The sequence below is a fragment of the Cariama cristata genome, unplaced genomic scaffold, assembly GCF_000690535.1.
Source record: "Cariama cristata isolate BGI_N322 unplaced genomic scaffold, ASM69053v1 scaffold23982, whole genome shotgun sequence".
NCBI classification, from domain to species: domain Eukaryota; kingdom Metazoa; phylum Chordata; class Aves; order Cariamiformes; family Cariamidae; genus Cariama; species Cariama cristata.
Window position 1 is genome coordinate 14,011 of NW_009602477.1, and position 12,902 is coordinate 26,912.

General features: G+C 44.6%; 1 protein-coding gene across 1 annotated transcript in view; it reads right to left on the minus strand.

Moving 5' to 3' along the window:
* Window positions 1–12,902, minus strand: part of SEMA5B (sema domain, seven thrombospondin repeats (type 1 and type 1-like), transmembrane domain (TM) and short cytoplasmic domain, (semaphorin) 5B) — a gene marked incomplete at both ends in the record, with an annotated part of 38,223 nt that overhangs the window by 8,583 nt on the left and 16,738 nt on the right. Inside the window, 4 exons of the mRNA XM_009694781.1 lie at window positions 1,323–1,470; window positions 2,974–3,117; window positions 6,240–6,421; window positions 12,539–12,656. Coding sequence (XP_009693083.1) covers window positions 1,323–1,470; window positions 2,974–3,117; window positions 6,240–6,421; window positions 12,539–12,656 — 592 coding nt within the window. The remainder of the gene's footprint in view (window positions 1–1,322; window positions 1,471–2,973; window positions 3,118–6,239; window positions 6,422–12,538; window positions 12,657–12,902) is intronic.

Below are 12,902 nucleotides of genomic sequence, written 5' to 3' on the forward strand. Positions count from 1 at the left end.
TAAACAGCAGCAGCTTAACTGACAGATTTATTTACACACCAGAAGATAAGAGGATACCCTCTGGATCTAAAACAACCTCCACCCACCTTATCTGACCTGACACAAGCCAGTGCTGGGCACAGCACAAACTGTGGTGACTATGGAGGCAGTGGTGGTGCATAGCTTCAGGAGGACTTCAAGGGTGAAATATGCTTGCTATTTTTATGTCTCCCTCAGGTTTGTGTTTCTTTGCTGACTCAAAGTCTTGTGGGGCTTTGAAAGCTTGGTACATTAGGGGCAGGAGAATAATTCAGGCAACAGATAATAATAACAGCAAACAAGTTTTCTGCTGTGACCCTGAGATGCTCCTCTCAGGTCAGCCTAGAGGGGTCCCATGAGGACAAAATGTCAGTAAGGTTTATCCCTTGAAAATTTTATTGTTTTATTTGTAAGATGGGTTTAGATTATTTCTTTTTACAGATATTTTTGTTTGATTGACTTTTTGAACTTCCTAGTGAGGGCTATGAACCATTTGCCATCCTCGGTGTAGAGCACCCATTGAGTAGAGACAACATTCTGGCTGGGTGGGGATGGGGTGATTTGGGGTCTTTACAATTCTCGCCGCTAGTAGGAGCAATTCCAGTGACAAACATTGCGTTCTTGGTTTAAAAACAAATAAATAAACAAACCAGTCTTTTCTGGCAGAGGGAAAGAAATGTAATGCTTCAGAACTTCATGATTCTAGAGTAAATGTCAAACAGCTTGTGAACAGATGGGAGGTTCCAGATCAAATCTGCTTACACTGAAAGAAAACTCTCCACAAAACTAATTAAAACAGCTGCATGAAACAGCTGCCAGAATAAGAAAGGGAAAATAGAGAAAATGGGTAGCCATTGCCTCACTGATGGGTTAACTGGGTGTTTGACCTGTTGTTTAATCAAGTATGACAATGAGACTCATTTCTGATGCATGTAGGGCCTCCTTGACTCAATAGGATCAACCTTGGGAGTGGGACAGAAGAAAAAAAATGTATAGTGCTTTCAGGTAAAAGACTTGATATCTAAGCTTACAGATGCCTAAGGAAGTCCTCTGTGCACCAGTCTGACCCTACCTGTACACACACACACACACACACACTGTCACACCAACTTCACTGAGTTTGGGAATCTGCCACCCCTCTGCTTCCCAGTTCATTTCAGCATCCTATCGAGCAAAAGCTGAGGATAGTATTTTCTTCTAGCTTGAGAAATGAAACCAAGATGGAAAGAGGAGTTAAATACCCAGTTCCTAGATGCTAGATGTCAATAGGTGCCCCTTATGCAATGTCCATAAACAATACATACCACAGCACAGCCTGGACATGTATTTCCGTTTTCACAGGACCTCTGCCTTGAATGGATCCCTCCACCACAATTCACACTACATTTATTCCAAGGACCCCATGAAGACCAAAAAATCGGTAACGGACATGGACTGTTCTCATTACAGAATCTGAAAGAAGAAAGTGCATTGCTCAAAAAATATCCATGTCAGCACATCCGAGGGAGAAAATGGTGATGAATGCAAGACTGCACACTGCATTTGGGTGCAATTCATGCATGCGCAGAAAGCCAGCAGAAGGCTGACGTAACAGTCAGATTAGCAATATTCCTGGTCACAGCAGAGAACTGTACCCTTTGTACAGAATGGCGAGCGGTTAACCAGGCTGAGCTCAGTAAGACAGTTGGAGTAAATGGTGAAGATCGGGCTTTTGAAAGCGCTCTAATCTCAAAACTTCTATGCACTGAGTTCACAAAAGGGCTCATAAACTGAAGACCGTGTGTCACAAAGACAGAGAGTAGGTGGTAAGTATTTTCAATGGGATGACTAGTGAGAGGTCAACTCAACAGTGATCTGTCACTAATGGCAGGTGCTAAACACTTGAGAATCTTCTCTTCACACGATCTGGCCCTTACTGCTGCTCTAACCCTAAGAAACTACTGTTTGCAATTGGAGCTGAACTGGATGCTATACACGTCTAAGAGCAGGCCCTAAATTAATGCTGTTTCATGTTCCCTTTTCAAAAGGTAAGTTTAATTTTGTTCAGCTTTTTAATCAATATTGTCTCAAATTGAATCACACAGGACTGCAATTGACTCAGATGTAGTCTCTAAAACCCAAAAAGGACTATTGTGAATGGCCACAAATCAAACCAAACATTAAAATGTCCTGAATCAAGGAAGTTAAATGAATTGCCCTTTATATTTTGAGAATGCAGAGAGATCTGTCTTGAGTGACCACTCAAGGGACAAGCAACAGCCTACTGCCAAGCAGAGGTGGCCTTTAATGAAATGTCAAATCTGGAAACCAAATTGGCATGTGTTTAATGAGGGGTTGGGCTTGAAGAAGCATAATAGTGCAGATGGCTCTGTAGGTTCAAAAAAGTATTGTCTTTTAGCGATTTTGCATGAAATTTGCTTAGTTCAGAGGGGCAAAGAAGATGTTTTCCTGATGCCAAGCCCTGCAAAAACTCAATCCTGAATTTATGTGTTAAGCTATGTTTTGTCTTGAACTTGTTTTGGTGCATCAGCACAATTAATAGAGACTTATGAATGGTGCAATTGGCAATGAAAGCTGCACATACTCAACTGCTTCCTCAGGGATGGATCAGAAGAGAGTAACTCTATATATAAACTCTACACTGCTAACAGCAGGCACAGCTTCTCCTTTCATTGAGGAGGTCAGCCCTCTGTTTGGGGGACAGGAATACTTGTGAAGGTCTGAAAGGTCCTGCCTAAGAGTGGAGGCAACTCTGAAGTCTCTGATGTTCACAGGCTCATTGAAACAGAGTGGCCATGCACATGAGCAACCTCATCCCTCCCAGGCTCTGGAATTGCTTCCGTTTTGCGCATTCAATCCAACAGCCTTAATCTGCATTCACATAAGAGTCACCACTTCCAGCTGCCAACATTATAACCACAGAAGTGAATACATGGCGTTGCGGACATCCCTTACCTTTCTTCCCTGCTCTGTCCAACGCAGACCCTGCCTCCATACCGTGGAGCGGGGTTGCTGCAGGATCGCTGGCGGACCTGAAAGCCTATCCCGCAGGAGGTGCTGCATGGGGCCCAGGAAGACCAGGGTGTCCAAGCGCCATTTCTAACAAAGAGGGTGACAGAGAATGGCGTATGGGGGTGACATAACAGTCTGCCCACATCATGCCATGCTTAACAACAAAACACATAAGGCACTGACAGTGGAATCATTGAACTCATTGGAGAAGAGATGATTCATTTCAACCAGACTTTATATCAGCAGAGATTTAGAAAAGGGAGTTTCAAAAGTGCTTAGCATTGGTCTAACTTTCCTCCCATTGAAGTATCTAAGAATTGGAAAGGAAGAGAGTGAAGCCAGTGCTGACTGATTTTGAAAACGTCTCCTAGGATTTGCTGGGCAAGAGTGTGATTGCTATAACTCTCACTGATTATTCCCCCATCACCTCCCCCATGTCTCACAACTCTACTTTTCTGAGTCAATGGCTGATCCCAAAGTTGTATCTCCTGGACTCTTCTGCACAAAGAGTGCGGGTTTTGAGGCTTGCAAATGCCAGCTGTGCCAAAGGATGTAAAAAACCTAACCTCTGCTAATTCAGTAGGTACTGATGCTTTAAATCTCTTACAGCAATACTGCTGCCAGCCTCCATGGTTTTATCACAAACCTCGTAATATTTGGTGTTTTTCTAAAGCCTTCAGCATTGAATCATATTAAGTGGAAATCTCAATTTTCATTAAAAATAACAATAATTGCTTATAGCTTTCATGGCCGCTTGCAGACATCACTGTACTGTGACCTTAAATCTGTAGAAACCAGAGGCAATTCAGAGCTCAGAAACAGGATGGAGTTTCATGGTTTAATGAGTGATCACATCTCTGTTGAGCAGTGGTAACTTAGCCTGAAGCAGATGTGATGTAAAGTCCCTTAGTTCACACCTCAGCGACAGGGATGTGGGCAAATGCTCTGTGCCTCGCTCCTGCGACAGGCTGAGCACGTGCAGGCAGCTGGCTCTTGCGATGTTGCTGCCATGCGGTGACAACCGCATGCTTACACAGAAGCCAACATTTTCATCTTTAAAATCTTGCATTTATTAAAGCTCACCTTCCTCTGATTTGGCAGCACTACTGAGCCTTGGAGCAGGAGAGGAGGAACTGCATCTCATCTCTTCTGTGCTGCAGGTTTCATTTCATACAGAGTCAGTGGCAGTGCTCTGTCTTACAGAACTGCCTAATCTTGACACTTCACTGCCTTAAGCCAAAAAAACTCATTATTTTTTTCTTTTTTTTTTTTTTTTTTAAATAAAGAAAAGCCTTTCTAAAAAGTCTAGTCAAAAAACAACTCAGGTGCTCTCTGGTTTTTGAAAGCTAAGCTTGAAAACAGATGTTAATTTTCAAAGCATTTACTGAACTAATAACACTGCTGGCAAGAAATTTTTTCTGGCATAGCACCAATCAGGGCAGAGGATGAAAGTTAAAACCCACATTGCCCTTCACACTTTTTGTATTTGTTATCAACTTTTGCATGTTCTTGGCAGCTTTATTTCAGAACCTTGTTAGATGTTTCTCTCCTCCTTCTCCAGTTCTCTCATCCCTCTCCCTCCTTCCCTTCCCCTCTCCCGCCCCAAACAAGGTCAAAGAACAAGAAACTCACTTATACAAAAATCCTTCTATTCCATCTTATTCTGCCATGTTTTAACCCACCTATTACCTCCCTACTCCTTAATCCAAAAGAAAGATTATATGTAAAATCACAAAAAGAGAAAATCAAATGGAAGGTTGCTGTTATTGCAGCAAAAAAGGGAAAGTAGTTTCTACTAAAAATTCCTCAAAAAACTAACAATTCTCAGCATCTATTTGTGTTTCAGGATTTTTAACAGAAATAAAGATATCTTCAATTTTCAGATCTCCAGCTTTCTAACAGAACTCATCTTTAATCACCCTGCTCCCTCTTTGCAAAAAGAAATCTCAATGCCATATGAAGTCAATTAAAGGAAATTTGAGGGCTGAGGCGGATGTAGGGTGACCAGATGTCCCTATTTTTCAAACCATGCTGTTTTCCTATGTCTTAAGATTGAATAATCTATTTTTCATCCCCTTCTTAGAAGCTGTTTCTGCCTCTTTTGCCATCAGAGCAGCGCTGAGAAGCCCATCCCACTGGCATGTTTTCCATTTGCTACTGACATAAAAAGCCTGGGGAAGGCTCCACTCAGCCCACGGTGGCAGCACAGGGGCAGGAATGACTGCACGCCTTTTGGGCAGCACAGCCCACATCTGGAAGGGGAGATGCCAATTAAAATATGAGTATTACTGAATTTTTGGTGCCAAGACCAGCACTGATCTCCAGGGATGAGTCAAGAGACAGCTGTCCTTAATGGAATGAATGTTTATGGAGAAGATAAAGTAGATAAAAATTGTATTGACCCAATATTTACCAAAATATTGGCTGGTCCCACCCTGGTTAAGTAGTGCTTACACTAGTGCATCATCTTTCCTTGAGTCATGACATGATGTAGTCTGAGGGTGATGGGGTAACATGGACACAAACACCGTGGCTATGTTTGGGAAGCCAACCGGTGGACATTTAGCTTCCATATTGCTGAAGCACAAGCTTCAGGCTTCCCTGGAAAGGCAGCACTTCGACACAAGCTGAGCTACATGCGTTGTTTAAATGCTGTCCCCAGCAGGCATGCCTCCTTAGCACTGCTTGCTGCCAGATGATGATCTGTTGCTTTCACCTAGCCAGCGTGCTGCAGACAGTTCACAGACTCGCAGAACAAGGCAAACAAGCCTTGCTCAGAGCTAGGCTAAGCCCTGTCTTTACAAGCGTTGCTCTGAAGGAGCTCTGCTTGCTTTTGGCGATGCAACCTCAGAATCGAAACTCTGAGAAATGATAGGCTTATTGCATTTTTTTAGCTTATTGCTGTTCAGTTGGCTAACCTCTGACCTATGCACCTCCTTCTGATGAGTCACTACTCACTGTATAGCTGAGAGAAACCGAGGCACAGCATAGGGAAGGTTAATGTGTACAGTAATTTGGGGTGCTCATCTTCCAAGGCTGAAGGCCCTTCTCTTGGAGCCCTTGGGCTCCTTCATTTTTCACTGACTTCAAGCTGGACCTCACATACCTCAGTTTGGCTCGGACACAACAACGTGGTCACAGAAACACATGGAAGGAGCTAAGCTATGGACAGGCTTGTTCTTTTCCTAAAAAGCACAAAGATGTTGTACCTTGAGCAATTTGCGACCTCGATCCTGGCCCCTTCACAGCCGCGACCTCCGCAGCGAGGACGAGGGCTGTCACATGAACGTGACCTACACATGCAGGAGCCTGTGCTGTCCCCATCCGAATGCTCACACAGTTGCCATGGGGACCAAGGCCCAAGTCTTCCATTTGTAGTCAGGTTTTTCACCTAATTTTAAAAGAAAAAAGATCATTAATAGCAAGTTTACATTTCTGGAGACAGCCCCACAATAGAATAGCCAAACAAAGCTGCCGGGGGGATTAGGATGCAGCTTAGATGGGAGCTGTCTGTGCTTGCGAGCAGGATTCAAAACAGAGGGTTGTTTTCAGACAATGCCACATCAATATTTACCCTCCAAATTCCACCCCGCATACCTAACATGTGCGCACAGGCACTCGAGCCAACCCAGCCCGCACCACACCAGGCACAAGCATCCATCTGCTACCCCACAAACCCACTGTGCTCCCTCATCCCACTCTGCACAGCTTCAGCCTTTCAAGCAACACAACAGCCGGTGCCGATTGTCCCTACTCCTTTATGTTCCTGCCTCTGCACTGCTTGGGACGGTTCCTGCAGAATATTTTCCGAGTTAGCGTTCGTATAACCATAGTGACCAGCTGAGACCGGGGTCTTGCTGAGTTTGGCCCTGTTCAAATACGCCGTAAGAACTGGCTCCCTTTCTGAACAGAGCTGTAGCCTAAATGGCTAAGCCGGGTGAAGGATAGAAAGTGAAGGAGATAGTGGTGACTAGAATAAATGCTGAGGATCATACAGTGGGGTAAAGTGCAAGAATTCATCTCAAGGCAATTTATAGACCAGACTACGCTGCTGTCTGTTTCCTCTGCCCTTTGCTTCATGCCTGTACAGCCCCGAACAGGCCGGGGCTTGAGCCTCCTGTGCACTGTAATGAAGTAAAAATACAGTAGTGCAGGCAGACCAAAAGCATGAGAAACAGAACTATTTCAGCCCAGGACTGGTGAAGACCTTCCAGAAGACAGGGTGTCAGAGCTTGCTCCCCTGTGCCTTGTTTTGACCAGTGCTGCTAGGTGAGCCCGAAGCCGAGGGCTGGAGGAGCAAGCGGCTAGGGCCCTTGCTGCCAAGGCTGACTTGAGAAGATGAGTGCTGCCCTCCTGCTGGGATCATTCCCAGACCACCACTGCCTTTTTGTGCCCACTCTACTGCTACTGCAAAATCCAGCAACTCCAGGACCATGTCTGGAAAGCTGCCCTAAACACCCCTTCCCTGGTTTCCCCTCTGCTCCTCACTTCAAAAACACGTGGCAGAAAGACATCCACATTGGCCCTGCCTAAGTACAGCTATTTCCTCGCTACAGGGCAGCGCCACGATGCACTCTTCTTCAGTGGCTCCCTCCATCCTCCCCACCCTATGTCCCAAAGTTCAGGGCCTTTCAGGTGGATGGCACGGATGGCAGCTGCCTGCAAGTGGCTCATCCCCACTGCTGTCACCCGTGGGGTGGTGGGATGCTCAGCAGCTTTGGTAAAACTGCTGGCAAAGGCAATGTTGGACTTGGCCTCAGTGCTGCCAGCAATGAAGGGTGAAGAAAGGAAGAGGCTGGAGTCCAGGCAAACAGCCCTGGCCCCAGATCTGAGCCAGCTACCGCTGACAAACCCCCGTGTGCCATGCTTCACTGAGTTCTGCACTCAGCAGGATCAGTCCCCTGGGCTGTCCCGGAGGGGGAATAATTTCTCCTGCTTTACAGACAAGGAAACTGAGGCATGAAGAGGCTGCGAGCCTGCTTGGGAGCCACACAGGGAGCCAGCCACAGCCATGGGAGTAGTGCTTTCAAACACTCATCCTCTGAAACATGCTGCTCTCTGTTTATTCTCCAAGTCTGGCTCTACGTTAAACACTCACAATCCACCTCTGGTGGCCTGTCATCTTCCCCTCTCACCCATCTACAGCAGCATCAAAAATACGCAGCACTGGCATGGAAGTAATTTAGATCTGTTACTGTGCTCATCAGGCTGCAGTCGGGGAGTTTCAAGCATCTGTTGTAAACCTTTGCTTGCAATAGATTATCATGTCGTCGTAAAAAGTTGCTCTGGGCTGCAGGTTAAAAGGCAAGATGCCCACAGAAGAGAACATTGAGTTTTGTTGTTGATGTTGAATTTGTTGTTTTAAACATGCATACAGTCAAAAATCAATACAGTTGGGTTGCTAAAAGTCAGGAGGAAAAAAAAAATCAAAATAACTACTTTGAGATATTTAATACTGGATTTTTATGTCCTTTTTCTTCCTGCCTTACAAAAGTCATAATCCAAGTATTGGATCATTTCTATTCATTTTTGAGCCAGAAAGCCTTGCTGATTCCAGCAGGGAGTTCTGTTCAGAAATCAATGGTATGATACGGCCCGTGGCTTCAATTAAAAAAAAAAAGCTGACAAATAATTATTGGCTCATAAGTGATACTGGGAAGAAACCCAAAAACGAAACAAATAAGCAGCCATAACCAAAATGCTGAGATTTATAAACATGTCACATTGTGAGTGTGGGAAGTTTTTATACTTAAGAAATTACATATGGATTATTATTCCATCTTTAAATTCATAAAAATATCTTCAAAAGAGCAAACTTGGGAAGTGGGATAAAAACCCATACGCATTGATCTTTTTCAGGAATATCTTTACAAAGCAAATCCTCTGTAGGCAACACAATGCCCATTGGACTGAGAGGACATCTTTAAAAACACATGTGATCAAATTCCCTCCTCTCACCTGACAATATTACCAATTCCAGAGTTCTTGTATTTTATAAACTGCCATACTCCCACCAAAGGCATCACCTTTTTGTTTCTTCCTTGTCCCATCTAAAGGCTTAAGTGTAGGGTCTAAAAATTCAGACTGACCATTCTTACTTCCCAATACCAGGACATTTTCAATGTTTATTCTGATACTACAGTTAAGGCTGGAAACATTCCTCGTTCTTTTGATTCATCTATGCTTCCTCTTAGGATTCAGATGTCAACTGCTTATAACTTTGCCAAGCTTTAATCATGGAAACTGGAAGTTTCCACGTGGGCTGTTTGATAGAAGCTGAAAATTCTTGCAAAGTTTCAGTCAAAATATTTCAATCATTTCTAAAATCAAATCTAGGGAAAAAGAATTTTTGTAAGTAGCAACCTTTTCCTTGAAACAAGCCAGTGTTCAGCGCAAGGAACTGAACCTTATGCCCTTGTAACACCTTTTCGCAATTCCCATGAAAAGCCATTAAAATCTGTCTAGGGTATAAAATCCTTGTGAGGTGGGGAGGAAAATTCTCAGTTTTCAGAGACTCATAGATTTTGATCCTGGCACCTGAAGTCTTCTCGGTGCACCGGGCATGCTTCAGTGTGGGCCAGAGCAGGATTGTCCTGGGCACTGCAGCTCTGAGTGGCTGAGTCCACATGAATTGAGAGCAGGGTACAATTCTGCTAGACATCCCAAAAAAGGAGTGGGGAGACTGGCACTGACTAGCAAGAAAATGGGGTAGCATGGAGCAGATGCCAGACGACTGAGATAGGGGTTTGCTGGACACACAGAGTGGGACTGGGATGAAAACCTGCGAGGAAGAGCATCATTTGGCTCAGGCTGAGGAGGACTGTATACTTCACTGGGAATACTCAATTCCTGACTTGCCAACCACCATCAACAGTGACCGCATGAGCTTGACTAACGGAGTTTGTTAGCCAAATCTGAAGTTCCTCTCCTACTGGTGGCTCATGTTGGTATCAGTAAGATATTATAAAGTATGATATGGCTTTTTTAAGTTTTCCTAAATCCAAAAAGCACCTCACTCCCTCTCCCAAGCCTAAGAAGAACCGGTATGCAATCATATATTCAGGACTCCCTGATATGACCCATGCACATACAGGGAAAAGAAGAGCAGCATATGCAATTTGTGTCCTATCATTTCTTAATGTTAAAATGTTTGATATTGCAAACTTAGCAACAAACCTTGAAGACGTCCTGGATATTACCTGGTAATAACATATATTAACCATTGCCCAAGGTAGCACTATACGATTAATCCTCTATCTACAGCCCCCTAATATTAAAGCTAGAAAGTTGAAATTTGTCGTACAATGTAGTGCTGTACAAAGATGTTCAGACTAGCTCTGAACAAGCATGTTTGCACAAGAGCAGCAGTCAAGTTCTGTTAGTGGTGTGGTTGACTCACACAAATCCCTGGCCCCTGTAGGATATAATTCAATAATATGCCAGTTCTAGCTTTAAAAGTTGCTGCATGCCAGTCTCTCAGCTGTGCCAGGACATCTGTTTATGGGCTAGGCTGGAGAAGAACTCACTGACATTATCTGGGTTAGGAAAAGTTTCTTTGGGAGGGGTGCTTTTACACCATTTCACACTGGCCTGTGATCTCACACACAGCTGTACCAGCACAGCTGAGCGCCTGGTGCCCGGCCCAGGAAAGTGGGGTGAGAAAAGCAGGACTTCTTAAGACAGTAACTCATCCAACTAAACAACCAGACAAGCCTTTTTCAGGAGTAAAATTTGGCATTGGGTCACTGCATTCCCCTACCTTTCCAGTGGCCATTTGCACATGCTGTCCTAGACTCTTGCCTCTGTTGACCACAAGTCTTATCCTGCACTGAACACAAGGAAATTCTTGGATATTGCTGATGTAGGTGCTTAAATGAGCCATCCCACTCCATGCCAGTGGCGAATTCATTCCAGCAAGGGGCAGAGGAGAAAGAAAAAGCAAGCACTTGCATGTGGATTTTAAACAGCTTGGCAGCCTGTCAGTCGAAGAGCACAAGGCTGATGTATGCACCAGAATGAAAGCACCTACACGGAAAATAATCTACAATGGAAACGCTAAAACAAATGTAAAACTAGCGCCCCAAGAACAGCCAAAGCTCCTGAATATTCTGTGCTGGGTTTTTATGACCTTGAAACAATGATCTGGAGTAGCCTGTTCCCTAGTGTGCACCACAGCAGACATGTTCAAACTAGAGGATTAACACCTCACACACCTATCAACAGACACAGACATTAAGCAGGACGAGATAACAGCATGGGCAATCAAGAAGCACTGCATCCCAGTTCAACACAGGAGTCTTATAAACAGACAAGCCTCTGAATCCAGCAGTGAAAAACTTAAGCCTGCCAAGCTGAGGATGGATTGAAGTAATGACTAATAGTTCCTGGGAAAATATCTGAGAAGTAAGGAAGATAAGGGGAATAAACATCCCAGCACCTCCAGACAGAAATAGCATACTGAAGATATAACCCATCCAGCCCTCACTCTCTCTCTACTGGACTTAGCAGTATTAACATGCTAATTGACGTTAGATAATAATGATGGACATTAATGAGAATTTCTCCTCCACTCCCCTCCCCCCCAATTTATTTAACAAGACTGGTTTTCCTCCCCAGCCACCTTGCAGGTAAGGTTCAACCAGCATGAATTAAATTTGGCCAGACGGCTGCTGGGGATCACAGCCAGAAACTGGATATTGTCGTCAGAGGAGGGGGGCTGGGAAGGGAGCTGGAGAGCCAACTGAAACCAATTCAAGCAGACACACTTTTTTTTAGCTGCTGCATCTGATGGCGGCCAGGTCAAGGAAAGAAGACCATCTCCTTGCAATATCACATAGATTCAGTCTTTGGTTTGCTAAAGTGAGGTTAGAACCCAACAGTCTCTGTCTCATACTCCCTCCTCTTGGTTACACTCTCCCCTTCCCTTGCATTCCCTAGTACATATTGTAGCTTTTTGTTCCCTCTGCAAACCATCCATGCATGCCCTGTTTGTCTGCTGCTCCCTAGAAGCCTCTTTTTGCCAGTGCAACACTTGTTCACCAGTGTTGTCTGCTGGGCCCAGTTCAGGGACGCAAGAGGAAAATTAAATGAAAGCTGCCTGAGGACCCTGTGCTCAGCTATTCTGATTTCCTCGACTTGCAGGGAAGCCAAGGAAATGGTGCAGACTGTGGAGCAGCCCTGAGAAAGGTCAAGTTTCATCTGGGGCTTATGTGGTTCTCAGCAGTAACCCAACAGCACGATCCAGTCTTTCACTCAAGGCATAGGTGGGCATGAGGAGGACTGAATGCTTTGCTTTGGGATCCCTCTTTTGGAGCAAACAAATACATTTGAGGTCTCTGTGTTCTAAACAAGGGGCTGTGCACAGATGTTAGTTTGTGCCACTGGGCTCTCCACGCTCTACAGTTAGTCCTCATCAGTCTGCCAGGCACTCACTTTCCCTCTCCCTTCTACACATATGCACACTCTCACACACCACTATATATAAAATATTTCCACTCCTTCCACTTACGGGGCACTCAGTAATATTTTGAGTCCACAGGCTCATGTTGGAGCTGTCCTCAATGGTGGTACATCGCTTCTGCTTGTTATCCCAGCCGCAATAGGGGTCTCTGGCTCCTAGGCATTCCCTGCATGTGCATAGAGAAAAGATTAAAGCTCTTTAAGACTGTCTAGCTCTAAAGACACGTATTCAAGTATACTGCTTGTATATGACAGCTGTCAACTGCACCGAGGCTCAGCAGAAGAAACAATTTCTTCTAAGCAGAGGTTTACCTGCTTGGAAGGGGAGAACGGCTGAATAGAAGGGTGATAGGACACAAAGCAAATATCACTCATAGAAGCTGTAGATTAAAAATCAGTTCACTCCTCTCCAA